The sequence below is a fragment of the Zonotrichia leucophrys genome, chromosome 5 (genome assembly GCF_028769735.1).
Source record: "Zonotrichia leucophrys gambelii isolate GWCS_2022_RI chromosome 5, RI_Zleu_2.0, whole genome shotgun sequence".
Taxonomy (NCBI): Eukaryota; Metazoa; Chordata; class Aves; order Passeriformes; family Passerellidae; genus Zonotrichia; species Zonotrichia leucophrys.
The window spans coordinates 52,575,958-52,602,395 of NC_088175.1; the positions used below are offsets into that span (position 1 = coordinate 52,575,958).

The following is a 26,438-nucleotide window of genomic DNA, read 5'->3' on the forward strand; positions in this document are numbered from 1 at the left end:
GCTTTTTAAACAGGAAATAAAAGCTTAAATATGAAAAATAACCTTTCAGCTGTAGGTTTTTTTTTAGGATCATTTCAGGGGTTTGCTGTGATTAATTTCCTTATTAATCCTCATTAATCACTGTGTAGTTAAATGAATAAAATAGGATATCTGTTAATAAGTGAAACTAGTTCTGAACACAGCATCAGTGCTTTACCTTTTTAACTTTTGGGTTCATACCACATATAGTTAAATGAATAAAATAGGATATCTCTTAATAAGTGAAACTAGTTCTGAACACAGCATCAGTGCTTTACCTTTTTAACTTCTGGGTTCATACCACATTGCTCTGTTAGAGAAAAAATACATTATGCATTCTTAAATGTTTATTACAGCAAATAACTTGTTTCTATTTATAAATGTACATTTAGCACAAAACCAAAGAAGAGCCCTGCAAAACTGCCATCCTGATGCTCACATTCCATATCAGATACAAAAAAAAGGAAAACTACCGTTTCCTAACTTTTTAATACCATAGTAGCTTATTTAAAAAAGGAATTTCATTATACTTTCATGTAAATAGGAAGATTTCCCTAATTATTGTTCTACAGATAAACTCCAATAGTATGTACTTAAACTGTAATTTCAGCACAGGCCTAATTTATACACTCAGTTTTATATGTGGCATTAGTTCCATCAGCCTGCAATCCAACTCCATCAAAGACAGGTTTCTGATACAGCTTTAGCTTTAGTGCACTCTGACATAAATAATTTTCTCTTATGATGTGTTCCTTCAGTTAAATAGAGCAGCAAGAGTATTTTAACTGCCACTGCTGCTGTGCATTTCTGCTCAGCTGAAATACCTCTTTTCAGAACAACTTATTCAGCTCATGTATGATTTTTTTGTTAGTTTGTTTCTTTTCATTATAGCTTGGAAGGTTGGTTTGTTGTGTTTGGATTTTTTTTTATCTCCAGGTATCTCTTTGGTTGTTTCCAGCAATAATGTATCTCATCTGTGTAATTTTACAGAGAGCAAATTGTAAACAGAGTTCTCCATACACATAAAGGCATCCTGAGTATATTCATGAATGAACCAGCACCTCAATAGGATCTGATATTAGCATTCTCTTATGCTTCAGGGTAAGAATTGTGTGTGACAATGCTTCTAAGCACAGAAATCCCAAACTTCAATGCTGTAAAATATGCCAACCCTGCCAATGACAGTCAATACAGACTAAGAACAATTCCTAAGGATTCTCCTTTTGGGGCAAATCTGAAGCAGGTGCTTACAGATAATTTTCCCATTGTATGGCCATTACTCTGCCACCTCCAGGAACTGGCTAGCTCAGAAAACCTATCCACTAGCTGGCAACCAGCAGCACAGACTGAGGCAGGGGTCTGAGCTGCCTAATTTGGCAATATTGCTGGCATCTGATATTCCCATTTACTGTCTAAGTCTGCAGACATGACAGAAACTTCCCAAAATAGGAGATAAGCCCTCAAGGAAAGCTGAGCAGCTCACTGTAATAAAAACAAAGACTGCTCTGACCTTACACACTTTGCAGTCACAGCATTCACACACCACTCAGGTTTCCTGTTTGAAAAAAGGCAGTCAGTAGCCAAAGATAAAGTGCAAAACTCATGACACTTTTCAGGCTTTGCTCACTTAAGGAGTGGCACCTTCCCCTGGCACAGGGACCCCCCAGCAGCAACCACAGCCCAGGCCTTTCCTCAGCTTGGACAATCTTGTTTTTCCAAAATCCACCTCAGGCAAGTATCAACAAAACAGCCAGTTCTCTGTACATCTGCTGCCATTATTATTTGCTGTGAGGAATTCTGGGTTTGAGTTAAAAGTGCATTCACTAAAGGGAATCTGATGAGGCAATTGCCTAAACATAAATACATGTCATGTTTCCCCTCCCCAACAATTTACTTGGTGAGCAATCCAGCCTCAGTCATGAACATAAAGTACAGATATCCACGTTGAGAATTTATCCTTCTGTAAAGGAAGTCTCTCCTGAACAGATGTTAAGATTTACCTCTTTACCAAGCACTAAAGGTAGAAGGAAACAAGTATCAGGCACAAGAGCACTTCCATTTAGATAATTTCTCCTCCTAGATACAATTTATGGTGTGAGAATTACAAAAGCTCATCCCTTCTCTGTATTTCCACACATTAGCCTTTATGAAAACAGGAAATGGACTCTGCATTCCCCATCTGTTCCTTCTCCTCATATTTTGGATTAAAACTGGAGACAAGAAACCCTGCACTAGGGCAGAAATTGTTCTGCTGAATATTCACTTGGTCACTTCAGCGATTCCAGAAAAGCTGATATCCTGTTTTAAGTACAAATCTTTCCTGAACTTCCTTTTCAAGACTAAGACAAGTGAGGAAAAAGATGCTCAGAGAAATGCAGTTTGTGTCTTCTGTCAGTGTACACAGAGTTCAGGTTGGTCTCCTCTGGGAAATGTGTATTCCATCACAATTATGAGCTCCACCAGAGCTAAAGGATTCCTTTAACTTGGTGAGAAAGGTGCCTTTGTGTTCTTTGGGGGTTTTGGTAGGTTTTTCCCTGGTTAAACAGTTAACACAATTTGATTTGTGGAAAAACTAAATGTTTTCTCCTCTCCTTCAAAATGTAACAGAGAATGAGCTGCTTCTTTATGCCCACAAGTGAGCAAAGTCTAAGAACAGCAGCCCCAGGGGCTCTGGCATGACAGCAGCAGTGCAGGTTAGAGGCAGGTGCCCAAGGTGTGCTGCCTCAACACTGGAGTGAAAGGAACAAATTCAAACCCTCAGAGCAGGGCATGACTCATGTCCTTACTTCCTGGTGCTAAACAAGAATTTTTGCTTTAAGTAAAGCCAAACTCCACTTCAGCTGCTCAATACAAATGAAGCAATGCTAGCTGGAGGCTCCCTGGTGAAGGGGGCTGCCTTTATGGAAGCTAAATTTTTACAGGATTTGTGTGTCACAAACTGGAGCTGCCTGCAAGGAGTGTTCCATAAAATTCTCCACCTTCTCAGCACAGGACTTTGGCCACATGCTCATTCTTCTTATTCTGAGGATGGAGTGGATATGAAAGGGCAAAATCACAGCTGTGTTTAAAGATTCAAAACACCTGGGAATATCTGATGGCTCCACAAGTGCTGAATGGAGGTAACAGTCAAACACACTTCTAGGGCAAGAAAAAACCTACATTCTTCTCTGATCATCATTCCTGAGGATTTTTCTCATGATGGCCTAAAAAAAGTTGCTAAAAACCATTTTGTCCCTGATCTTCCCAAACTTCTGTGAAGTCTATCTGCATAAGGACAAATGAACATTGAGATTATTTTTCCCTTTTCATTGCATCACCTGACTTTTTGGCCAAGTTAGGAAAATTTCTACTTTTCCAACCATACTGAAGAACATTAAAATATTGCTACATTGAAATAGAGATACACAAAGTATAATTTTGAAAGAAAAATCTGCAAAGCTATGGCAGAGTCAAATATTCACTTCTTACTGTTTAAAATGCAGGAACAGTTTTGCCTAAACACCAACACCTGCACCTCTCTTTTGTACTGCACTTTATGCAGAGAATTTCAGAGTATTCTTCCAAAGGGCACAGCAGAAATATAATCTGTCTACAGTTCCTACAGAAACAAAAGGCAGAGGAAGACAGCTTGGCACAAATAGTCTAAAAGCACAACATTTTACTGTACATAATCAAGAATAACAATTTATTAATAATTTATGATTTATTATTATCCTCAAATATTGCAAATCCTTTACAGACCACCAGGCCTACTTAAGTAACCATTAATTTACATAGGAAGAAACTCTAATACTTACATAGCTGTGACTCTTAAGGAAATCTGAAGGGTTGCTTGTGCAGACTTTATCCCCTTCCAAGCCAATTACTCTTTTACAGATATTTGATTTGGGGTCATTTGGGCTTTTCACAATTACAATATCTCCTCTGAGAGGAAAAAAAAAAAACAAAAAGAAGAACTCTAGTTACAAACTAACTGAGTACATAAGCAACCATGTATCTACTCCAAAAATATTCACACCCATTAAAGATAGTCCGTTGTGCTGTAAATTCTTGTGTACATTTTTGGTTTCTTCAGTTTTACTCAGGTGTAATTTCACAGAGTTTTAGAAGTTGAGTGAATTTTTGTTATTGAGATCATTTATGAAACATTTAAGACTACAACCTGAGACCAGTAATACCCATAGCTGGTTTTCAAGACCAAACTGCTTAGGGAAGAAGTTACATTCACTCAGTAGAATCATTCAGGGCGAGGAAAAAAAGGACTTTTTCCTATTTTTTGGACAAAGCTGCAACAGTGACAACAGACTAAATCCAAACTGAATTTTGACAAGTTGTTCATTGGGCTGTTGGTAACTTTAAGATCCTTTAGACACAATGAAAAATTGCAAGTTAGAAGCAGAAAAATACACTAAAAATCAAGGGCAGAAGGTGGTTACTGGCAAGCCCTGGCAGAGGGAATGTCAGATGTGCTCCCAAGAGAGCAGCGTACTTTTGGATGCAGTAAAAGTGGCGGCTGAGGTTCTCTGAAAAAACAACATCTGAGTTCTGAATGGTTGGTTCCATGGAAGGTCCAGAGCACTGCAAATGAAAAAGAAAGGAGAAAAAAAATTACTGTTTCAAACTGCTTCTTTCTAAAATAAACTTACATTTAAATGATACGCTAATAAATTAGAAAAGGTGGAATGTAGAGAACTAAAAGTGAGCTCCTCCATGGAATGTGTGATGCATTTCAAAGCTGAGGGGCAGAGCACCTCTGTCACAGACATCTTTTGTGAAAAATCTTTTCTTTAGAATTTTTCCTTCCTCTGGGAAGCTGAGGCCCCAGAAGAAGAATGTAAGCAATAGTTATTTGCTGCTGTGCAATGTAACAGGTGCATCTGGGATTGGTCCATGTTACTTGTGTACAATTGAGGGCCAATCAAAGACAAGCTTTCTCTGAGACAGATAAGAGAGAGGTCCGTTAGTATTCATTCCTTTTTCTATTCTTAGCTTAGCAGCTTCTAAACTTTTCTCTCTATTCCTTTTTAGTATAGTCTTAATGTATTATATATCATAAAATAATAAATCCAGCCTTCTGATCGTAGAGTCAAAATTCTCGTCTGTCTCTCTCCCCCTGAGGAACCCTTGCAAAGCCTTGCCACACACCTCTAACTCTGTTACAGTTCTATATTTCCTTGAGGTTGGTCCTCAACTGCACTAGGTGCTATAAGGCCCTCACTGATTCCCTTCAGCACTACATCACCAGGAAATTTTTAGGAGCAGTGCTCAAAGCCCTACCAGCTTACCCCTTTCTCTTCTGTGTGACACAGAACCATCACAGAAGCTGCAGGAGCAGCTCACAGCCAGACTCCCCCATGCCCAGCAGCAGTTACCTGCCAGGTTAAGGACCTGGGCAGGAGGGGCAGGGAGCATAAAACACCCACAAATTTGGCCAGAGTGTGAAACAAAGGCATTTCCTATCACTGACTCCGGTGTTTCTTAAAGGATGGACTCTGTGCAAAAGGCTTAATCAGAGTTTTCCATTTACTTCAGTGATACCTCGAGCAATAACACATCAGAACACAAAGTACAAATAGCCTTCACAAAGGCTGGAGCCCCTTCCCATAAATTGTGTTAAATGACAAAACCTGAAATACTGGCATCATCACACAGAAAACCGTCAGTACTACAGTTTTATCTCCTTTTAAATGTCATGAAAAAGAAGAATTACCACAACAATCCCTCCAAGGTACTCGAAGGCACAGTGTGCTATGCAGCCATACTGCACCGTGTAGCCCAGAAACCGGCAGGCTTTTCCTAGGGCATTGCGAAGCATCCTACAGTGCTACGGTGCCCAGCAGCCCTGCAGCAAAACACAAGAGGATCATTCATTGGAGAACAAGCAATCCTACATTTACAAACCCATCTCTAGCGTGTAACAGGTGGGCAAGATTAAAAAAAACCCAACAGTGGAATGATACCAACAAATAATCAGACAGACTTGAAGAGGTGCATAGAGAAATGAGGCATCAGGTCTTCTGCTCTCAGCTGTAGCACAGTGCCATAATTTCTGCAGGACATTAGCCTGTAAACATTTTCTGACCCCCTTCCCCAAGTATTCAAGTCCAACTCTGATTGGGAGATCCAATTCCTACAATGCTAATCTAAATAAAATATTTCCGTACCACAATTTGGGATGGTTACGCTTAAGAAAGTGGAAAACAAACATAATGAAGTAATTGAAGCAAAAAAAACTCTTCCCCTTAAACTCAGTGTTGCCTTCTCATGAACCAAAACCACTGCAAGATTTCCCTCTTTCCCTAAGATAGGTCAATAGTTTGCTGAGCAAATACACTATGTTGAAAAGAAGAAAAGGAAAAATGCTGTGTAAAATATGCCCATTTCAAAATTAAATAGAGACATTTTCTTCTACATTTCACTCATGAAATGAAGGAATTTAAAAGTGCATGGATTTATTTTCACAACTCTCACTAGAATTTAATGGGAGTTTTGCCGGACTACATTCCAAAGACAACCATTATTGGGAGATATTCTCTAACAAGTTCATTTCCTTGTTCCAAAAGGGAGGTCCTTTTTTATCTACATAAACCTCTCTGCACTAGAACAGCTTAAACCAAGCTGTGATTCATCATTCACTATCTGACCAATGGCACAGTAATGACCCAAAACACAATGGCAAACAGAAAAGTCTTGAATTGTGTCACTGGCAGATGCAGGAACTGGAACAGCTCCCCTGGAAGGGGAATGCACTTTCAGCAGAATCCATCCTGGTGAAGCACACAAGTGCCTGGCTCTTCCCAATTCAGTGCACCAACCAATGCCTTAGGCCAGACACACTGAGAGCCCAGAGCTGGCACACAGGGGACAAAAGGAAGGTGGAGGCGCAGCAGATGAATCTGAGTTGCACAAGCAGGTGAATGCACAACTATCTGAGAGAAGCCCATCATCAATTGTTCTTAACAGCACCTGCTGGAAAGGAGCCTCACATTGCTTCTCAGTTCAGGAAGAAAGAAAAATACTGCACAAGTATCCACTATTTTTGCCCCATGTTAGTCAGAAACCTCATATTAACACATTAACTGTTGCCCTGATTTTTTAAGATTTTCTAAGCCTTCTGATGCTTACATTCTTGTAATGAACTTTCTCACACATTTTCTGTAAATAACTTATTGTTTTGCATTCATTTATGGAGGAGGAGAAATTTGATGGACTGTTGGCTTGTCCAGTGTCATTGAAGAGGTGGCACTGTCACCCTCCAATCCACCGTCACTTTTGGAAATCTATATATCTTGGAATCAGAAATTTAAAAGTCTCTTTTTACCTTGAACAAAGCAGCATGTGCATGTGATGTTATTTCGTGTCCTACAGTGACATTAACATATTAAGATTGCAGAGAATTTAAGCACCTGTGGGTACTGCAGGTAAGCAAACAATGCATTACAATGCCCAGAGTACACAGATCAATCTGGGACAAATAAACAGTAACAACATCAAAAGAATGTGCAAGCCTCCTGTGCCACCAGCTGTCAGGTTGTCACTAAAATATTTTTATTATGAAACTCCAAACAACTGCAATACATATCAGAAAACAGGTTTCAAAGTGATTGTAAGCAGTTTCCTTATGGATTTTGGGTGACACAAACCTAGGGATAGTTACCCTGGACATGTGTTTCCTTGGGATGCCTGGGAGTAGATTTGGGAGCTGCTCAGGGACACCCAGGGCTCAGAGTGAGCTTTGCCTGCTGCCATGGGAAAAAACCAACCACAAGGACAGAACATGAGTGAAGAACTCTCAAGTTTTGTTCCCAGTTCTCTTAAAATAAATCCTTAACGCCTGAGACAGATTTCACCAACCCCTTCTTATAAATGTAGTACAAAGGATTTTTTTTAAATGCTCAAGCTTATCAGATTTTATGATAACAATCAAAAAATTCTTAGCTTTATATAAAAGCTTTTGACTACTACTCAAGAAAGTTAATTTGAAATGAAGACACATATATACCTGGATTATACAGTCTGACCCTGGCAAGGTACCTCCTGAGGATGGGAGGGTGATTTAAACATTAAGGTTCATCTTTAGACATCTAATATTCATTCCAAATAACCAAAATCCTAAAAGTTTCCATGTCATTTTAAGTAACGACTTCTAGTTAATAATTGGTTGTAGCAAGTTTAGTAAAAAAACCACCAGACAAAACTAGTTTACTTAAAAAAAAAAGCCACACAGAGAAATAATTAACTTGAGCATCATTAAATTATAATTGTTAAAAAGTATCATTGTTAAAATATAATTGTTTCCTCTGAGAACTTCATATCATTCTATTTTTGAAACAATGTCATATTGTTGATCACAAGGAAGTAAACAGTTTTCCACATCACACAATTTTAATACAAAGTACCATCAGCAGGCAACTCCACCAGATCAAACATAAGACCACTAAGCACAATAAAACAAATTATTTAAGTCACAGGCCCCTTGAAAACTGAATGGCTCTGTAGTATAAACATCCTTATTGCAGAATGGCCTAAAACCTAATTACCTCCAGGTACTACCTAATATCATGTAGCAGCTAGCTGAAAAATTTCTACCAAAATCAACATTGGTTAAAAAAGGTCACACACACATCCATATTTCTCACAGAAAACACAATTTCATTATTTTACCACAAGTGTATAGTTGTAAAATACACAGCAAATAAAATGCAAAATGTAATTACAAGTATCTTCAGTTCCCTCTTCCTCCCACAGCCTGTGCTTTCATCACTGGGTTTTTGTTTGTTTGTTTATAAAATTAATCACAGCTAGCAGGGTAGAAACCACTTTGAGCCTCATGAATGACATCCAAGAGATGGGAAAGGATTAGTTCTCAGTTGCTGCCAGTTATAGCGCCAGGTGGCTTTTGCTGCGGCGAAGGTGTTACCGATAATCCCATTACATTGGTACTAAATCTTGCAGACATCAAAATTATCACCAAGGTTCCTTTTCATCCCATCCTTTCCAAATGACTGGAAGTCGCTTCACCTGAAAGAAGTCAAATCCACATGCAGCTGCTGTTTTAGCAGCCAGCGGACTCCCTGAGAATGCCAATTGTGATCCAATTTCGCTGTGCTGGTGGCCCCCTATTCCCTGTCCAATAATACATCTGTTAAAAAATCCTACAGCTACAAATCAAGTTTAATCCTACCAGGGACCTCATGTTGGTCTTGTCTTCCAAAAAGGCAGCAGGTTTTGCTGTCTATCTCTGCCAGTGTCTGGGGAATACTCTTTAAATCCCAGCTCTACTTAGAAGAATAAGCTAAGGATCACAAAACATGACCTCAAAAACCCTGATATGACTATATTCTGACCCAGAGGCATTCATTCTAGGTGAAGATTAGAACTTTGCATAATAAGATTACACAGCAAGTGAATGATATCAAGGGACTATCCATATGCAGCCGCCTGGTTTTCTATAGACAGCCTGTGCTCTGCAATATGCAGTGCAGACGAAACAGAGCTTGGGCTTTCTAGCTGAAATAAAATAGATTCACATAAATTAGTTGGCCATTTCCAGATTCCTAAATCCCCTATTACATCTTTTATTGACAGCTCCTGTGAGGATAGCACAAATGGTATTCTCTTTGTACTCTTTGCTTCTGTAGCACCCGCGCTCTGAGGGAAATGTACACAGGTTGTCTAGAAATTAACATCTTGTTTGCTGTAATCTTGGATTACAATTATTGTCTATATAATAAAATTAGAAAATCAATGAGCAGCTTTACCATTTCCAGAAGACCAATGGCATTGTGTAAGACAGTTTTAGATGTGGTGATGAATTTTTAAATACAGGAAAATCAAAGTTGCAGGCACTGAAAGTGTGACTAAACAAATCACTGCACTTGGCACTAAACAGATTTTTCACTTTCATAAAACATCTCCGGTCGCATTTGCTTTATATCATGTTTCCCAATTCTGGAATTTCATTGAATATGTAGTGAGAGATTATCAGTTTTTCCTTCCGCAACAGAAACTCTTCTCCCAACATTCTCCACTTCTAACCAGACACCTTTCTCTACACATAACTTGCACCATCTCTTTCCCACAGAATTACTCTGAGATTACTTTAAAAAACAATCCAAAAACCCAAACCAAAGAAAAAATTGCACATTGACTAGTCCATTTAAATATTTATGTTTGAACAGTTATTTATATTAAACTATTATTTTAAAACTTCTGCATGAAACTGATGTCACATGTGCTAGAAGAGCAAAGGGTGTATATCTTGTTTATTTGGATGCTTCCCATATTAGATATACAATATGTTTTAAATATATATATATGAATATACAAATATACAAAATGCTTTAAATATTCTAATTTCCATCTGAGGATTCTGAACACATCTAAAGCAAAACAAAGAACCATTTTCAAAAGGTCCCTCTGTGCTGGAGATCAGAAGAATTGCTTTTTATTTCCAGCTGTTGCTTTACTCTGGAAGGAACACTGGACTTGGTCTGGCAAATGTGAGCAAGCTTGGTGATATTCTGCAAGAGATTACATTTTTACACATTATCTCTACTAGGCACTGGCAGTCTCCAACAAGAGCTCCTTCAGCTGCTGCTCTCAAGCTGACAAGGAGTTTAATCCTGTAAACATAACACAATTGGCTGGTGTTAAATAACCAGAGACTACAGACAAGAATGAGCAATTTCCCAACACAGATTTCAGGTAGTTCTCACTGGTTCTATTTACCTTTGGGAAGCAGCTCCTAACACTTGCACAACCCTGAATAAAACGCTGCTTTAATGGCCAGATACATTCCAAAGCTTGTCCAAAGCTGCAGCTCCATTCACTCCTCTTTGCTGAACAGTGAAATCCAGAGAGCTGAGCACAGGCACGGTCATACATGGGGCTCTGAGGGATGCCAAAATATTCACTTTACATCTTCTGCAACAAGGTCAAAGCCAGGACAAACACCAAAGGTCTGGCAGACACCAGTCACTTTCCTGGGAACTGAGAAAAATGGGCTGTGCCCACGTCACAATGGTGAAATAATTACGTGTGTTTGTCTTCAGTTTCAATACATTCACTTCCTTGAGACACAGACGTATAAACATTGAACATTCATTTCAGTTTTGTAAGACAAAGTGTTACAAGCCTAATTTTCACATTAGGCACTAGAAATCTGCAACCCTACAAAAGCTGAGGCTGCCCACGGCTCCCATGGCCCCTGCACTTCCCAGCTGACACATCTTGTGGAAATATGATTTGGAAATAGTGCTCAAATCAGTGAAGAGAAGAGGGATGAATATCTCCCCTGTGCACCGAGAACTCAGAAGGCTGTTTACTTAAAATATTTTGTCATTACAAAGAGGATGGTTTGTGGTAAAAACCAACCAACCCAACAAAAACACCACAAACAAAAACCCAAACCCCTCCAGATTTCAGTACACCATCCCCAAGGCTATTTAGAAAAACCACAATTGTCTCCATTTTATTGCCAGCGCTGGTCTCAGACAGAATGCCATCATTGAAGAGTGCTCCAGAGTAATTTAAAAACACAGAAGTCACAAAGTATCAAATCTTTAAACAAATAGTAAATCAAACAAATAAACAAACCATTAAACATCTTAAAAATACAAAGGCAAAAAACAAGCCCAGTTTTAGCACTGTCAGAAAATAGCAGTCAAGAATCCTTCTGTATGTTTATCAATACTCCCCAGCTATGAGCATCACCTTCTAATGAAACAGCCCATGTACACTCTGCATTAAAAAATGTGTTAAAAACAGGAGAAAGGCAACACAGTCAGACAAGAGAGTGCTCAGTATTTACATTTTCAAGTTACCTGAATGAAAGAAAAATGCAAATCAAGTGCTTATCACTGCTGTTATTCTGCAAAAAAATGTTGAGTGCTTTTCCAAACCGCTTTTTAGTTACAAAGTTCTAAATACACGAATGTTCATGGACTCAAGGATTTTTTTCAGGGCAAACTGGTACTTTAGGAGAGTTTATGCAGTAAAAATAAACTGTAATCAGTATTTTTGCTCATTGCTCAATAAAATTTTATTAGTTATTTCTGAGCTGTTTTATGTGTAAAACAAAAGTTCTCTAAGGTGTTCTCCACTTAGAGATACAAGTATAAAAAAGTTCCAAACATCAAGAGATGAGTGCAATGATATTCAATCTAAGTTAATCCCCAGACATCCAAATCCATGAATAAAAATTCATCAGTTTTAAATACACTGAGCCTATTAAGCAAGAACAAAAGCATATGCACAAAAGAGCTTTTAATATATTTCAAAGCCCACAAGAGGCACGGTCTCATTAAAATTATAAATTACACAAACATGGAATAAAGATTCAAACTGCAGTGCAGCTAAGCAGATTACAGCAAAGCCCGCGTTCCATATGATAACACACCATGGCCCTCCCAGATGGGGGCTTGGAACAAAAAGGCCATCACTGCAGCTAGGGAAAACCTCCTTGTGATCTCTGCTTTCTGTTCAGCAGATGACAGCCAAATAATATGTTGATTATTCTGTTTGTGCTGCTAAGCTTGTAAGATGGAATAAAAGCGATATGATCTATTGTGAACTCCATGCTAATGTGTTGCTCCACTCATAAATAATATACTGAATTTATTCTGAAACTATCTTTTTATCTGACTTGCAGGTTTTAAATGCATGAACTAAAATAGGAAGCCAGCATAAGCTATTATTTAATTTGATGCTTTAAAATAAAAGATGCAGCTGACACAAGAATAAATGTGAAAACTGACTAGTTAGTGAATCAAATAAGCAGAGGTGCCTTTCTCCAATTTGGTAAATGATCCTAAGCTGAGGTGCAGAGCACACTCCAGCCCCACAAACTGCACAAACTGCACCAAGCAGGGCCTGCATGGCTCATTTTACCTCAGCCAGCCAGCCCAAACAGGAGTTTCAAATGAGGACACAATAGTTGTGAAACAGAAAAGCAGTACAGAAACAATCACTGCATAACTTCATTAGTACTGTCTCCCTCAATTGCCTTCTTAAAAACTTTTCAGGTTTTTAATAAGTGCTAAGATTTTATTTAATCTACATTTGCTCATCTGGTTTGTTCCAAGAGTACAGAAGATGGCTTGCCCTTTCTTCCATAATACATTGATTTTCTGAAAGGAAAATCAGTGACTGGTCATACAGATACTTTGTGCATGCTAAGAAAATTGATGATATTCCTGTCAGAAATGTTAAAAATTCTATTAAAAATTCACTGTGGCTTGGCAATAGCATGAGAACACCAAGATCAAACAGTGCTTCACACTTCTGGGACCAATGGAGAGAGAAAGTGGAAGCACGAGGCTCCAAGAACGTGCAACAATTTCCACAGAAATATAAGAGCAGGGTGTAAAAAAAAAGCTCCATTGCCTTTCTCCCTCTGCTAGGGACACTGTCACAATTACAGAAATATTTTCAATCACAGAAATATTGAAAGCATGGCTACTGAAGAGACACAGGTTTTCTAATAAACCTTAGGGCTAAAACTTCACATGAATTACCCCCTCATTGCAATGAAATAAGACATTCTATTCTTTCCACACAAAACCAAGCCAGGAGTTTGAAACAATTAGTGGAGCTCACATTTCCAGCAGCACCCACAACTAAATTAAACTCCCAATTCACTTCCAAGATTACTATTCAGTAATATTGTGTGTCCCACTCACAATACACTGAGTTATTCTGCAGTAACCACTCACAGGACTGTTATTTCTAGGACCTTGATAACATTTTCGCTTCCCTCAATCTGTTTCAGTATCCACAGTTTTTAAATGTTAATTCATTTTTAGTCCTTTTACATATATTATCTCACACAAAATGCAATTCAGTACAAGGGAGGGGGGGAAACTGGAAGAAATGGCAGCTCTGCTCCCAGATAGATGCTCCTGAAATGGGGTTCCCACAAAGAACCTTTGGCATGGAATTGGCAGACTCAGTGGAGGGGATGGAAGCTGAATCCACTGAGATAAAGAATAATGATGATTTGCTAAAATACAGCCTGGCTACAAAAAACATGCCAGATATTCATTATTTTATTCTATTATTTCACCAAAACATTATTCCTAATCATTATTTGAAACAATTTAAGTTTCCCTAAGTAACCAGCTGTGAATCTGGCTTTACAATGAGTTTTACTAGATTACTTGCTTGTCTTATATCCAACTTTACAACTCACACTGAAAAATCTCAATTTTACTTCCTGACTACTTAAAGGCCAAAACTTTCTTCCTCTGCCCCTCAGTGACCAAATTATTTTACCATTCTAGTCAAATTTTTTGAAGAGCAAGCAATACACATCTCTACAGAATTATTTACTGCAGGACACCCTGGCCCATGCCTCACTCTGGGGATGGCCAGAGTGCTCTGAAAGTCAGTGGGAGCTGAAATATCAAGCTGGCATTCCTGTCTGGAATATCTATGGGAGACAATACCCAGAAAACATCATTGCCCAGTGCCAGAAACCTGAGGTTCCTTCCATGTTTGTGAGAAATACAAGGAAAATCATCTCTATTAAATACAGCACTAATCCGTATGATGCTTACTAAGACACTAAATTAAACTCACAATTCACTTTCAAGATGATTGTTCTGCAGGTTTCAGTAATATTATGCTGTGCAGTTGTGAAATTACAGACACATAAAATAATTTTTAAAATAACTTCTTGTCTTCAGCACATACTACTTTAACTCATGTCTCCTAATTTACTTCTATTTTAAAAGAGCTGTTTAAATTTGACACAGGTTTAATTTTTTTTCCCTGTCGCTCAGGATACCCACAAGGATGAATCTGGGTAACATCTGAATAAGATGTTATGTTTTATATAATATCATAAAACTAGCAAGTCCTAAACCCTCCAGATAGTTATTTCACTTGTTAAAGACTGAGTGAATAAGCAGTCTTTAAGCTTTTTCACACTGAAAAAAACCCAGATCTTTTGGTGTCAGAGCTTCCAGGATTAAACATTCTTTCCAGTTGTTGGCTCATGGCCTGAAGATCCTGCACTTTCAAATTTATCCCATTGCAGCTAGTTCAAAGATCAGGAAAATGAAGCCATCTTCTTTGCAGCCATAATCCACGACCCATGCTGTTAGGTACTTAAGAACATCTCCAAAGCAAACTACCTTGTTTCAGCTGCCAGCAGGAGCTCAGCAGGGCGTGGCTCACAGCACTGGGCAGGTGACTCGCTGCCTAATCTGATTTGGTGCCTGGAAAACTTTAATCAGTGCAGTCTAAAACCAGCACATTCCACGACTGATGAGAGAAGCAGCCTGGCCATGGAACTGCAAACTCTAATAAGATTATGAGTTACAACAGCTACTGGGATGTGCTTTTCTGGTTCTCTGTCCCACACGTAAATCCAACAGAAAAATATCACTGAAAGCTGGTCTGGCAGACATATATAAATGAAATTAATTTGAAATAAAATGGGCTGGTGTTTTATTTATTTATTTATCAATCCAAAATGAAGAGCATTTTGTTCAAAGACAAGAACACACACGAATCTTCTGCAGCACAACTAAAATCCAGCAAAACCATTGATTTGAAAGTAAAGACATCAGAACACATCCATCAGTAGTAACAAACACCCTGCTGGTGAGGAACCTCCCCACACAGTGCTTGGTGTTAACTCGCCCGGTGAGCCCACGTGGGCAACCCAGGTGGTGAAGGGAGGCCAGGACAAGTGCGCTCCTCTTACTGCCACCTTCTGTCCCTTCGTGGTCACCAAAGCTGATGCCTTGTGCAGGCTGCCCTGGAGCAGGGGCTGGACAGAGCTACAGAATAAAGCAGGGATTGATTCAAAGCATCTCCTCCATGGATCCACCTTGGGCAGCACCAGAGCCCAGCCAGGGCTGCACCCAAGATGAACCAAAATGGCCCCAAAATGCAGGAGCGCTCCCGGGCTCTCTCCCTGGGATCAGTTCTGCTCCATTTGCACCTTGCAGTTCATTGTCCCATTCCAGCTTTAGCCCAGGCACTCCCACCCTGCTTGTTTTTCTCTCTGCAGCCCACGGGGTTTGTGCTCTGGGGCTGAGATTGGGATCATTTGTCCTTGGTGCCCAGCTGGAGCAGGAATTGTTTTGTCTCCCTGCTCTGTGCACAGAGCTCACCATCCCTGAATGTGAAGCTCAGACCCACACACTAAAGCAGCACAGAATGGGAAAAATAGAAAAGCTGAAACACTTCAAGGGCTGCTGTTCTGGGGACACCAGGATTTTCCCCAAGTCTGTAGGCTACAGTTTTGGAAGAGAAATGTCACACATACTTGCAGATCAAATTCCATGCATAACCCTTCCCCAAATGTTCTGACTGCTCTCTCGTTTTCCATTGTATTCCCTCAATTTTTATTTTTTTTCTCCCTAAGGGAATTTTCCCCCCAAATCCTCTTAATCCATCTTAGAATCTGCAAGTAGCTGAATTGGACCAGCAAGTTTGCAAGAGGAAAACAGAGAGTTTGATTTCTCCAGAGCACAGTTAGGATTTGCAGTTAAACTGACATCCCCATTTGACCAGCTCTACGTGACACCATGTGAGCTGTGAGGAAGGAAAGTTCATTATTCTACAGTTTCAGACATCCCAAACCAGACTAAAAATGTTTAAACCTCTCCATTCTGCAATGAGCTGAGTAGGATCCCTGTCCATTGCCATAGCTCAGATGATAAGAAAAAACTCCCTAAGACACTTCCTGAGTGTTTCAGCTTTTCTATTTTTCCCATTCTGTGCTGCTTTAGTGGGTGGGTCTGGGCTTCACATTCAGGGATGGTGAGCTCTGTGCACAGAGCAGGGAGACAAAACAATTCCTGCTCCAGCTGGGCACCAAGGACAAATGATCCCAATCTCAGCCCCAGAGCACAAACCCCGTGGGCTGCAGAGAGAAAAACAAGCAGGGTGGGAGTGCCTGGGCTAAAGCTGGAATGGGACAATGAACTGGAAATCACTTCCATGTTCCTCAGTCTCTGCATTTCCATCCCACCCCTAGAGCAGGAGCTTTAGGATTTATCTACCTCATAATGTCAGGGAAATGTCTACAATCACAATTGCTGGGGTCTTGCTTTCTGCCAGAAAGTCTGAAGAAGATCCTAGTGGAATCTTCTACAGCCACTGAAAATTCACCTTTTCAAAACTGGACATGTGAATATAAGCAAACCTTCAGTATGATTCAAAAAGGGTGAAAAAAAAATATTGTTATTGCTGAAAATGAAACACCATTGATTTAAAAGTAATCAACTAAAAAAATCTGAAATTAAACTCGCATTAAATGAGTTCTTTCTCTGAAATTTGTCTGAAATACAGGTACAGTCAGATGTTATAAGCAGTATTTCCATAAGCACATATGCATTGTATTAAAATGTTAATATTTGAAAAATAGCTTATTTCCACCCACTTTCTAAATCAGTAGGACTTTAACTGCACCCATCAGGTTCAAATGTGACTGGGGAAAAATGAACACCACCAACAGAACTACTGCTATATTTTAAAAGTTCAGTTCTCATACTGAAAAAATTGCATCTACTTCATTATTTTTGTTATATATGAAACAGTCTCTCATGCTGTTACCATGTAAGACACCATTTCTCTATATTTGGAAGGATATCTACAAAAAAAATTGTAACAAAAATATCACTTTATGTAAAAACCCATTTTTTAAAATGTAAAAATCCAATTTTTATTCTGAAATAACTACAGAGTTCTGGGAGGTTGGGCTGCCCTCCTGCATGCAGCACCAGCTCACAGGATGGCACAAAATAAAATTATTGAGAAAATCAGTTGATGGCTCTAAATCAGTTTAGTGAGCTCAACCAGCCCAAGGAGGGAACTGACCAGCACCAGAATTTGCTGGATTGGAAACAGAGGAGGAGCAGGGAGTGAGATTTCCTCTTTTGCAACCCTGACCCACTGGATCAGCTCCTGAGCCAGTGAGGATTGTCTGGAAATGTGCAGTTTAGCCAAGAAACACTAAAAATGGGAGGGGTATGGCACAAGAGTTCCCATTTGCAAAATACTTTCATTATGTGTGTTCACTTTCCAATAGGAAAGAGAAAAAAGGAGAAAAAAAAAAAAAAAAAAAAAGAGAAGGAATTATTTAGCCTCCACTTTTAATTGGCCTGTAGGAAAATGAGGTTAAAAATTATAAAAAACCCTTACATGGCAGGCAAGTAGTAATGAAAGAACAAAAGAGAGGGCTCAGCCCTGATCTATGTCAAGTTAACCCACAATAGTGTATTTTAATTAAAAGAAACAATAAAGCAAGGAAATACTTTGTGTTAATGAAGAGAAGAAAATGTACAGCTTGGAATGGGAAAAAACCATCCCAGAGATTGAGTAGGTGCAGTTTATCACTGGATCTTCTTTCTCTTATCACTGCTTACCTTTCTGACAGGTAAGCACTGATTTATCAGTTATCCTTATCACTGGGTCCTGAGCTTCTGTAACAAAGATCTCACAGATAAATCACAGATACCCTGCAACTGCTGTGTCACACACACCTGAAATATTCAGGGATTTGGGCTCCAGGAGCACAGTACAACAAGAAAAGGCAGAGTCACTGTGATGTTTGAAAGTAGAGAACTCTCCCTAAGTTTCAGCCTCCTCTTCAGTCAGACAGAATTCACACCACACGATCCCACTGACAGAAACAGAGGCCCAAACCCTTTTAAAAGAATTGTGGATTGCGCTTTGGGTCTTTATTTTGTTGGCATTTCCTATTCCAGATATTCGCACCTCGTTGGTCACATATTCCAGAAGTGAAATTAAACAGCTTTGTTTGTTTCTTGCCATGGTTTCCAGTCTCCTTTGATCTTCTCCTCTACAGACAGACACTTCTAACTTTCACTAAACAATAATCTCTACTTAAAACAAAGTATTACCCAGTATTTCACAGCTTAGCAGAAAATCTTAAGGCAACCTCTTGATACTCCTGATAAAAGATCTTGATTTGTCTCCTGCTCAGCACGTGTGGGAGCTTGGCCAGCAGCAAAAAGAACATCCTTTCCCCAGCCAGGGCCACATGATGCTGAAGTTTCATGCTCCTGAATTTGAATTGGGTACGAAGGGAAAACTCTGAGGTCCGGGACTGCCCACATATCGCTGCTCTTTCATGCTGCTCATATTTAACACCAGGATTTTTTCCCCTCAATTAAAAAGCGACTCAAGAACCACAGGTGTTCAGAAAGTTGGCTTAGAATGACAGTACACACGATTCACTGGAATGAAAGGCTGAGAGTGAGGGATTACAGTATTAAAGCTTGGTTTTTATATTTTATACAAGAGCCTTCTGGCAGCTTGGATGCACCTGAATGACCGACATGAAAAACAAACATAAAAATACACTACCACTTGTGGTAGTGGCTGTTCTATACACTGACAGGGCTTCCCTTGCTTTCAGAGCACCAGAACACAGAGCGTTGACTGACAAACCAAACTAGAACTTGTCAAAGCATTTTAATGTCCTTTAACTTTTCCCACCACACGTCTTGGTGCACGCCGACACAAGATCTTGCTGCCAAGTGAAGGCATTAAACCCCACGCCTGTACAGGTCTGTGCCTATGCACAACCAAGCAGCGACCCAAGTATACTCACATTATGTTAAGAAAATACATTTTATAAACACTTTTCCCTTTCAGGCTCTTTCCGAGCGGGCTGGTGCCGCTCCAGGCGAGCCTGTGCGACCCCGGCCCTGCAGGCACGGGACAAGCGGAGTGTCCCTGCACGGCACCCGAACCGCACTCCCCGCGCCGCTCCGTGCCCGCTGCCAGCCCCGGTGTGCCCCGGTGTCCCCTCGGCCCCAGAAAGGCCCCGGTGTGCCCCGGTGTCCCCTCAGCGTCGGCAAGGCCGCGGTGTGCCCCGGTGTGCCCTCGGCCCCGCTTCCCCCCGGTGCCGCTCTCACCTCCCCGTCCGCAGCCGGGCCCCGCAGCCCTCCGCCGGCTCCGCACGTGCCAACACCGCGTGCTCCCATTGGCCGGCGGCTCCCCGAGCCGCTCCCCCATTGGCGGAGCGCCGGCCCGGCGTGCCCGGCCCCGACATGGCGGCGGCCGGCGGGGAGCGGGGCCGCACCAGCTTCCAGCGCAGGCCCGGGGCCGGCCCGCGGCCGCCCGCGCTGCCGGGCACTCGGCCCTCGGTGCGCCACGGGCAGCTGCTGCTCTCCAGCGGGCTGCCCTCCCTGGACTGTGTGCTAGGTTGGTGGGAGCGGGACTGGGACCCGGAGCTGCGCCCCCGCCGCCCTCCTCTTTGCCAGGCCCTGCCTGCCCTCCCGTAACCCCGAGGCTGCTCCTTCCTCCCCTCATTCCGGGGATCGCGGGGAGGGCGGGAGGGGCAGGAGGACGGGGCAGGCAGGTCGGGTGTCCCAGCTGGAGCTGGCGGAGGAGCCGCGCTGCCATCGCTGCGGGCAGCGCTGCGGAGCCGCTCCGGGACTTCTCCCAGCGGCACATGGCCGGGGCGATTGGTGCTGGCTTTGGGCTGGGAAAGCCGTGTGTGCTGCTGGGTTTGGGCTGGGAAAGCCGAGTGTGGCTGGGAGAGCGGAGTGTGCTGCTGGCTTTGGGCTGGGAAAGCCGTGTGTGCTGCTGGGTTTGGGCTGGGAAAGCCGAGTGTGGCTAGGAAAGCCGGGTGTGCTGCTGGGTTCCCATTGGAAGGAAAGCCGTGTGTGCGGCTGGTTTCCCTTGGAAAGCCGTGTGTGTATTGACAGGGTCTGCCCCTTGGAAAGCTGTGTGTGTATTGCCAGGGTCTTCCCCTTCTAAAGCCTGGCTTCCCCTTCGAAAGCTGGTGTGCTGCTGGGTTCCCCTTGGAAAGCCGTGTGTGCATTGCCAAGTTTTCCCCTTGGAACGCCGTGTGCCACTGGGTTCCCCGTGTGTGTATTGCCAGGGTTCTCCCCTTGGAAAGCCGTGTGTGCTACCGGGTTCCCCTTGGGCAACCGTGTGTGCTGCTGGTTTTGGGCTGGGAAAGCCGTGTGTGTTTCGAGGGTTTCCCTTTGGAAAGCTGCTGTGTGTGCTGCAGGATTCCCCTTGGAAAGCCGTGTATGGCTGGGTTTCCCCTTGGAAAGCCGTGTATGGCTGGGTTTCCCCTTGGAAAGCCGTGTATGGCTGGGTTTCCCCTTGGAAAGCCGTGTGTGCTCCCGAGTTCCCTTGGAAAGCAGTGTATTGCCAAGTTTTCCCCTTGGAACGCCATGTGTGGCTGGGTTTTCCCCTTGGAAAGCCGTGTGTGCATTGCCAGGGTTCAGGAAAGCAAACCTTTTCCCCTGCTGTATGAACACCGCTCACCTTTTGTCTCTCTCTATTGGAGAAAAGATATTTACATGTCCCAGCTTTTGCATTTGTGTTCGGGGTCTCCGCCCCGCAGGTGTTGGGATGTGTTGGGGTTCTCAGTTTGTCTTTTCTGCCTTGCTCAGCACGGCTGCACGGTTCGAGTGCCCCCTGAGATGAATGGCTCTGGTGTGAGGCTGGTTTTGCTGCCTCTTGCTGTGAGATGGTCCCAGGGACTCATCTGTTGTCACTGCTGCTGTACCATCCGTGTCAGGAGCTGGCACTTTCCCTTGGCTTGGGAGCTCATTCGTTTACTGCTGTTTATCTGGCTGATCCTCTAACTCTTCACAGAGTTGCAGTGCATCTTTATTGTACATACATGGGACTTTTAGGTGAGAACAGCCTGATTTTAGCTTTGTTCATCCATCCTTGGAGTACACAGAATATGCCACTTTTCTCTCTAGGGATGCTCTGTATGATCAATGATGATATAAAAGTCATATCCACTGTGTAAAGGACATTTTGCAGCCTGTATATAATTTTTCTCTGTGTGTTTGCACTTTCATCAGGGATTAGGGTCATTGTGGAGGAAGCTCTTCCTGCTTGAGAGAGAAATATTTCATTAAGTGAGTGCAATTTGTGAAGCCTTTTAATTGCATGAAAAGCAGATTTGCATTGAATATTCCTGTTCAGATTCCCTTTCAGAAACTGTGCATTTTGCACAGCATGGCTCAGAAGATGTAGACAGCTCCCATGGTGGCTGTCTCCTAAAATTCTAAGCACCTGCAAACACAATTAGTGGTTTGTTATGGAAACTGAGAACACTTCCAATAAACCCAGGATTCCTTCTACATTCTCCTTGTCTTCAGTGGAGTCTTGAAAATCTGCAGTGGCAGAGATTTTGCAGCACCTCTGGGTAACCCAGCCCAATGCTTGATTATTTTTTGTAGGGAATCTTCTTTTTCCTTATATCCACTGGGAGCCTCCCCAGTTTCAGCTCCCATTTGTTGCTTGTTGCCCTCCCACTGCACCTCAGTGAAGAACTCAGCTGAAATCTTTGCTTCTTTTTTGTCAGGGTCAGGATTAAATGTGTGAAATGGTATTTCTTGTTGGCACTCAGATGTTTATGGGTTCTTATTCTACAGTCTCAGAAACTGAGTTCTGTAGCACTTAAAACTAAAAATGAAGCTGTATCTCCCTCTCTACAAGGCCTTTTAAGGATAAACTGTCCAATTAAGGAATGACACCTAAATTATTTTTACTTTTAACCCAATGATCAACCATTCATAGCCCACTATGTGGATGTTTTATCCAATTACACAAACCCACCCAAACCCAAGGAGAAGAAGGTAAAGGAGAAGGACCAGCCTCCACCCTAAAACCTCCATCTTGCTTTATGTATATTACTATATTCTAAAAACTTAAACTCTAAGTTTTCCCCCCTATGATATTACAGACTTCTATTCAAACTCCACACCCACAGTCCCAGTTCTGCCATTCCATTTTGGAAGCTTTCTCCACAGCCTCAGGTCAATGCAGTGTTCTCTTGGGGGTCAGTGCCTGCCAGCACAGAAACTCTGAAATTCTCAGTAAGCAGGGTTCCAGCAGCTTCTCTTCTCTTCTCTTCTCTTCTCTTCTCTTCTCTTCTCTTCTCTTCTCTTCTCTTCTCTTCTCTTCTCTTCTCTTCTCTTCTCTTCTCTTCTCTTCTCTTCTCTTCTCTTCTCTTCTCTTCTCTTCTCTTCTCTTCTCTTCTCTTCTCTTCTCTTCTCTCTCCTCTCCTCTCCTCTCCTCTCCTCTCCTCTCCTCTCCTCTCCTCTCCTCTCCTCTCCTCTCCTCTCTCCTCTCCTCTCCTCTCCTCTCCTCTCCTCTCCTCTCCTCTCCTCTCCTCTCCTCTCCTCTCCTCTCCTCTCCTCTCTCTCCTCTCCTCTCCTCTCCTCTCCTCTCCTCTCCTCTCCTCTCCTCTCCTCTCCTCTCCTCTCCTCTCCTCTCCTCTCCTCTCCTCTTTCCTCTCCTCCTTCAGCTTTTCCTCCCTTCTCCAGGCTGAGCAAGCCCACTTCCTTCAGCCTCTTCTCTTGAATCAGTTGCCCCATTTTTATATCCCTCCCTGGACTCATTTCACTTTATTTTTTTCTTGAATGGAGGAGTTTGAAGTCATCTGGGCCTCGTGTTCCAGATGTGATCTGAGTAAAGGGAGCATCTGACTGAGCCTCTGATGGTGCTGATGCCTTGTGCTGGCTGCCCTAGAGCAGGGGCTGGACAGAGCTACAGAATCAAGCAGGGATTGATTCAAAGCATCTCCTCCATGGAGCCACCTTGGGCAGCACCAGAGCCCAGTTCTGCTCCATTTGCACCTTGCAGTTCATTGTCCCATTCCAGCTTTAGCCCAGGCACTCCCACCCTGCTTGTTTTTCTCTCTGCAGCCCACGGGGTTTGTGCTCTGGGGCTGAGATTGGGATCATTTGTCCTTGGTGCCCAGCTGGAGCAGGAATTGTTTTGTCTCCCTGCTCTGTGCACAGAGCTCACCATCCCTGAATGTGAAGCTCAGACCCACACACTAAAGCAGCACAGAATGGGGAAAACAGAAAAGCCAAAACCTGAGCCCACTGTGCTGGTGACTGCAGGTGTTGACTTGGTCTGCTTAGTGCCCTTTTTCTAGAGTGGAAATGCTTCATGAATGTGTTGCAGAATGCTGTTTATGTGTTTCTGAAAGAGCATTGGTACTGTTCTTTTTTTGTCCTGCCCACTAGCAATCAAATAATTGACTATAAAAATAATTTTTGCTGTCACCAGGGATTGAGGGCAATCTTTTTTTTTTGGTATAAATTCCCAATGGAAGTTAGTACAAACTCTTTTAGTCTGGTATTTTCATAGACATACTTTGTAACAGTCACTAGGCAGTCTTGTAGATCTCTGGCTTGGGCTTGAGTTTAACTTTGCTCTGCTCAAAATCTGTAACCCAGATACAGAATTATTTGCCAGACATGAAAGTGCAGCCTGTGAGTGAGGGAAAGCATGGTGTTATCACACACAGTGAGGAGCTGCTGAAGAGAGGAGAAGGCAGGAATCCAAGGAGGAGTTTCTTTCACCCTACAGCTGATGGTTACATTTTTGTGGCCCACTCTAAAGGAGTGAGTTTCCTTTGGATGAGAAGTGGTAGATAAGTGCTGGATTTCCAATGCTGTGTTACCATCAGAGCACTCTGCACTTTCAGAGTTTATTTATTTTATATTTTTATTTGTATCTGTTTTATAAATTTATACATTTTATGTTTATTTCTGTAAGTTTACTTTCAAGGTTTATGGGCCATATGTGTGCCAGAGCAGTTCTCTGTGATGGTTACATTACACTATTGTGTAATGTAACCATGTAATGCAACCATCACATGCCTGGTATTAAATGTTTTGTTTCAGTCTGCTGGAAAAAAGGTCAGGGATATGCTTTGAAAACAATCTGGGCACTTCTCAGCTTGCAAAGTTTGTTGTGCTTCTCTCCATAAGATCTTAAATCTCTCTTGTAAGTAGCAATGTGGAAAATTACAAGTTTTGCTCAGATGTTTATATATTCTACTGTCTCAGATACTGGCAAAGAAAAATGAAAATAGCGAGATTGGGAAGAATGACAAGTTCACAGCAGCTTTCTTGGGAAACATAGATTTTGCCTCTTCCTTTAGATTCCATCAGCATTCCTACTATTTTTTCCTGTTGCCTTTTGTTTAATTTACTAGTATTGTTGCTGGTTGTAACATGAAGGTGTAACCATGGTCACTGCAATATTTTTGCATTCCCTCCAGTAGAAGACACTTGTTCAAACCACTCAATGATAAAGTAAAGCCAATGCTCTGACCTGAGTTTGCCTTTAACAACCAGGGCATGTGCCCATATGTTACAGCTCTGCCTTGTAGCAACAGCACCATGGATGATCTGAAAATGCAGCTTGAGAGAATTCTGACTGCACTGGTTGACAAACAAATTCATTGTAAAAGCAGAAGAGACCCTACTGTCATGGCTACAAGTGAACTTTTCTCTAACCAAGGTTTTAAAGTCATTATTGCCATGAGCTACTCCCTTACTCATGGCTCTAATCATATTTTCCATGTCAACCTAGGATTTGGTAAAATCTCAACATTTGGAGCTTTTCTTTCCTATGGGCTGTATAGAGCACGTGCTCATTTCAAACAGCTGTTGTTGGTAACCTGTGTGTTCTGGCTCCCTGAACAATTCAATGCAGTGACTATTGGAAGCATACTTTGTGTCAAACATCAGTATGATTTCAGATTTTGGGGTTTTTTTGGTCTTTTTTTCTTTGGTTTTATTGGTTGGTTTTATTTTTTTTGCTTTCCCCTCTGGTATGTCTTTTAGGTTCATTTGCATTTATCTCCTGAAGAAATAAATGGATCAAAAATCATTGGGGATTTCATGGGTGATTCTAACTTAGTGATAAACAGCAGTTAAAATTGGTTTGTTGTTTGTGTTTTATTTAATATCTAGAAAATGCTTAATAACCTGATCAACTTGCTGTAGATATTGAGGTATTTGGACATCTTGACTCAGGAGTTTAGCTTGAAACATCTGTTTCTCTAGAACTATGAAATCAGTAGCTGACTAAGCACTTTCAGTGCCAGTACTGCTCGAGTTGTGGTGCATGATAGCAAAGTGATTCTGTTCTGGTTTTAATTCAGGTGCTATTATTCAGCAATATTAGCACTTTTTGGCCTTTGGGAGAGCCATTTGCTTTTTTTCTTCCTTTTGATTATATCAACATTATGGACACTGCAGGCATTTGTAGTCCCACTAGCAAAACTGAAGATCCAACTCATACTGGAATCAAATTCTAGCGGAGATTTTTCATTTATAAAATGAAAGATCCTGTTCACTGGAGTTCATCTGTGCAGTTCAGAATTGACTTCTGGAGCTTTGCATACTGTGCTGATGGGATTCATCAGTTAGTTTGCTGCTAAGTTGCTTTTAAATCAGGACAGAATTGCAGCCAACATCCTGCAGCTTCCATACAAAACACTTCAGTAGGCTGCTTACATGTGGCCAGCCTGAACACTTCCAGGGATTTTTAGCTTTCCTGTCACAGCCTTCCACAATTGTTAAACAAAACAGCCTGATTTCAGGTTATTCCACTGTTGTAATTCTTGAGATTCAGATTACAAATTAGTGTAAAAA

The 26,438-nt window shown here is 41.7% G+C and overlaps 2 protein-coding genes across 3 annotated transcripts in view; one reads left to right on the forward strand and one right to left on the reverse strand.

Moving 5' to 3' along the window:
• The window catches only part of IMMP1L (inner mitochondrial membrane peptidase subunit 1), a 34,197-nt gene extending 14,231 nt beyond the window's left edge, over positions 1-19,966 (reverse strand). The window contains exons 1-4 of one of the 2 annotated variants that reach the window (XM_064715617.1): positions 19,920-19,966; positions 5,729-5,860; positions 4,508-4,596; positions 3,816-3,942 (exon numbers count right to left, since the gene is read on the reverse strand). In XM_064715617.1, coding sequence (XP_064571687.1) covers positions 3,816-3,942; positions 4,508-4,596; positions 5,729-5,833 — 321 coding nt within the window. In that variant the 5' untranslated portion in view covers positions 5,834-5,860; positions 19,920-19,966. Of the gene's footprint in view, positions 1-3,815; positions 3,943-4,507; positions 4,597-5,728; positions 5,861-10,749; positions 10,914-19,919 lie in introns of those variants that run through there. The other variant, XM_064715619.1, reaches the window with a different exon arrangement.
• Positions 19,967-20,054: 88 nt separating this feature from the next.
• Positions 20,055-26,438, forward strand: part of ELP4 (elongator acetyltransferase complex subunit 4) — a 156,757-nt gene continuing 150,373 nt past the window's right edge. Inside the window, exon 1 of the mRNA XM_064715616.1 lies at positions 20,055-20,208. Within this exon, the coding sequence (XP_064571686.1) occupies positions 20,055-20,208 (154 nt within the window). The remainder of the gene's footprint in view (positions 20,209-26,438) is intronic.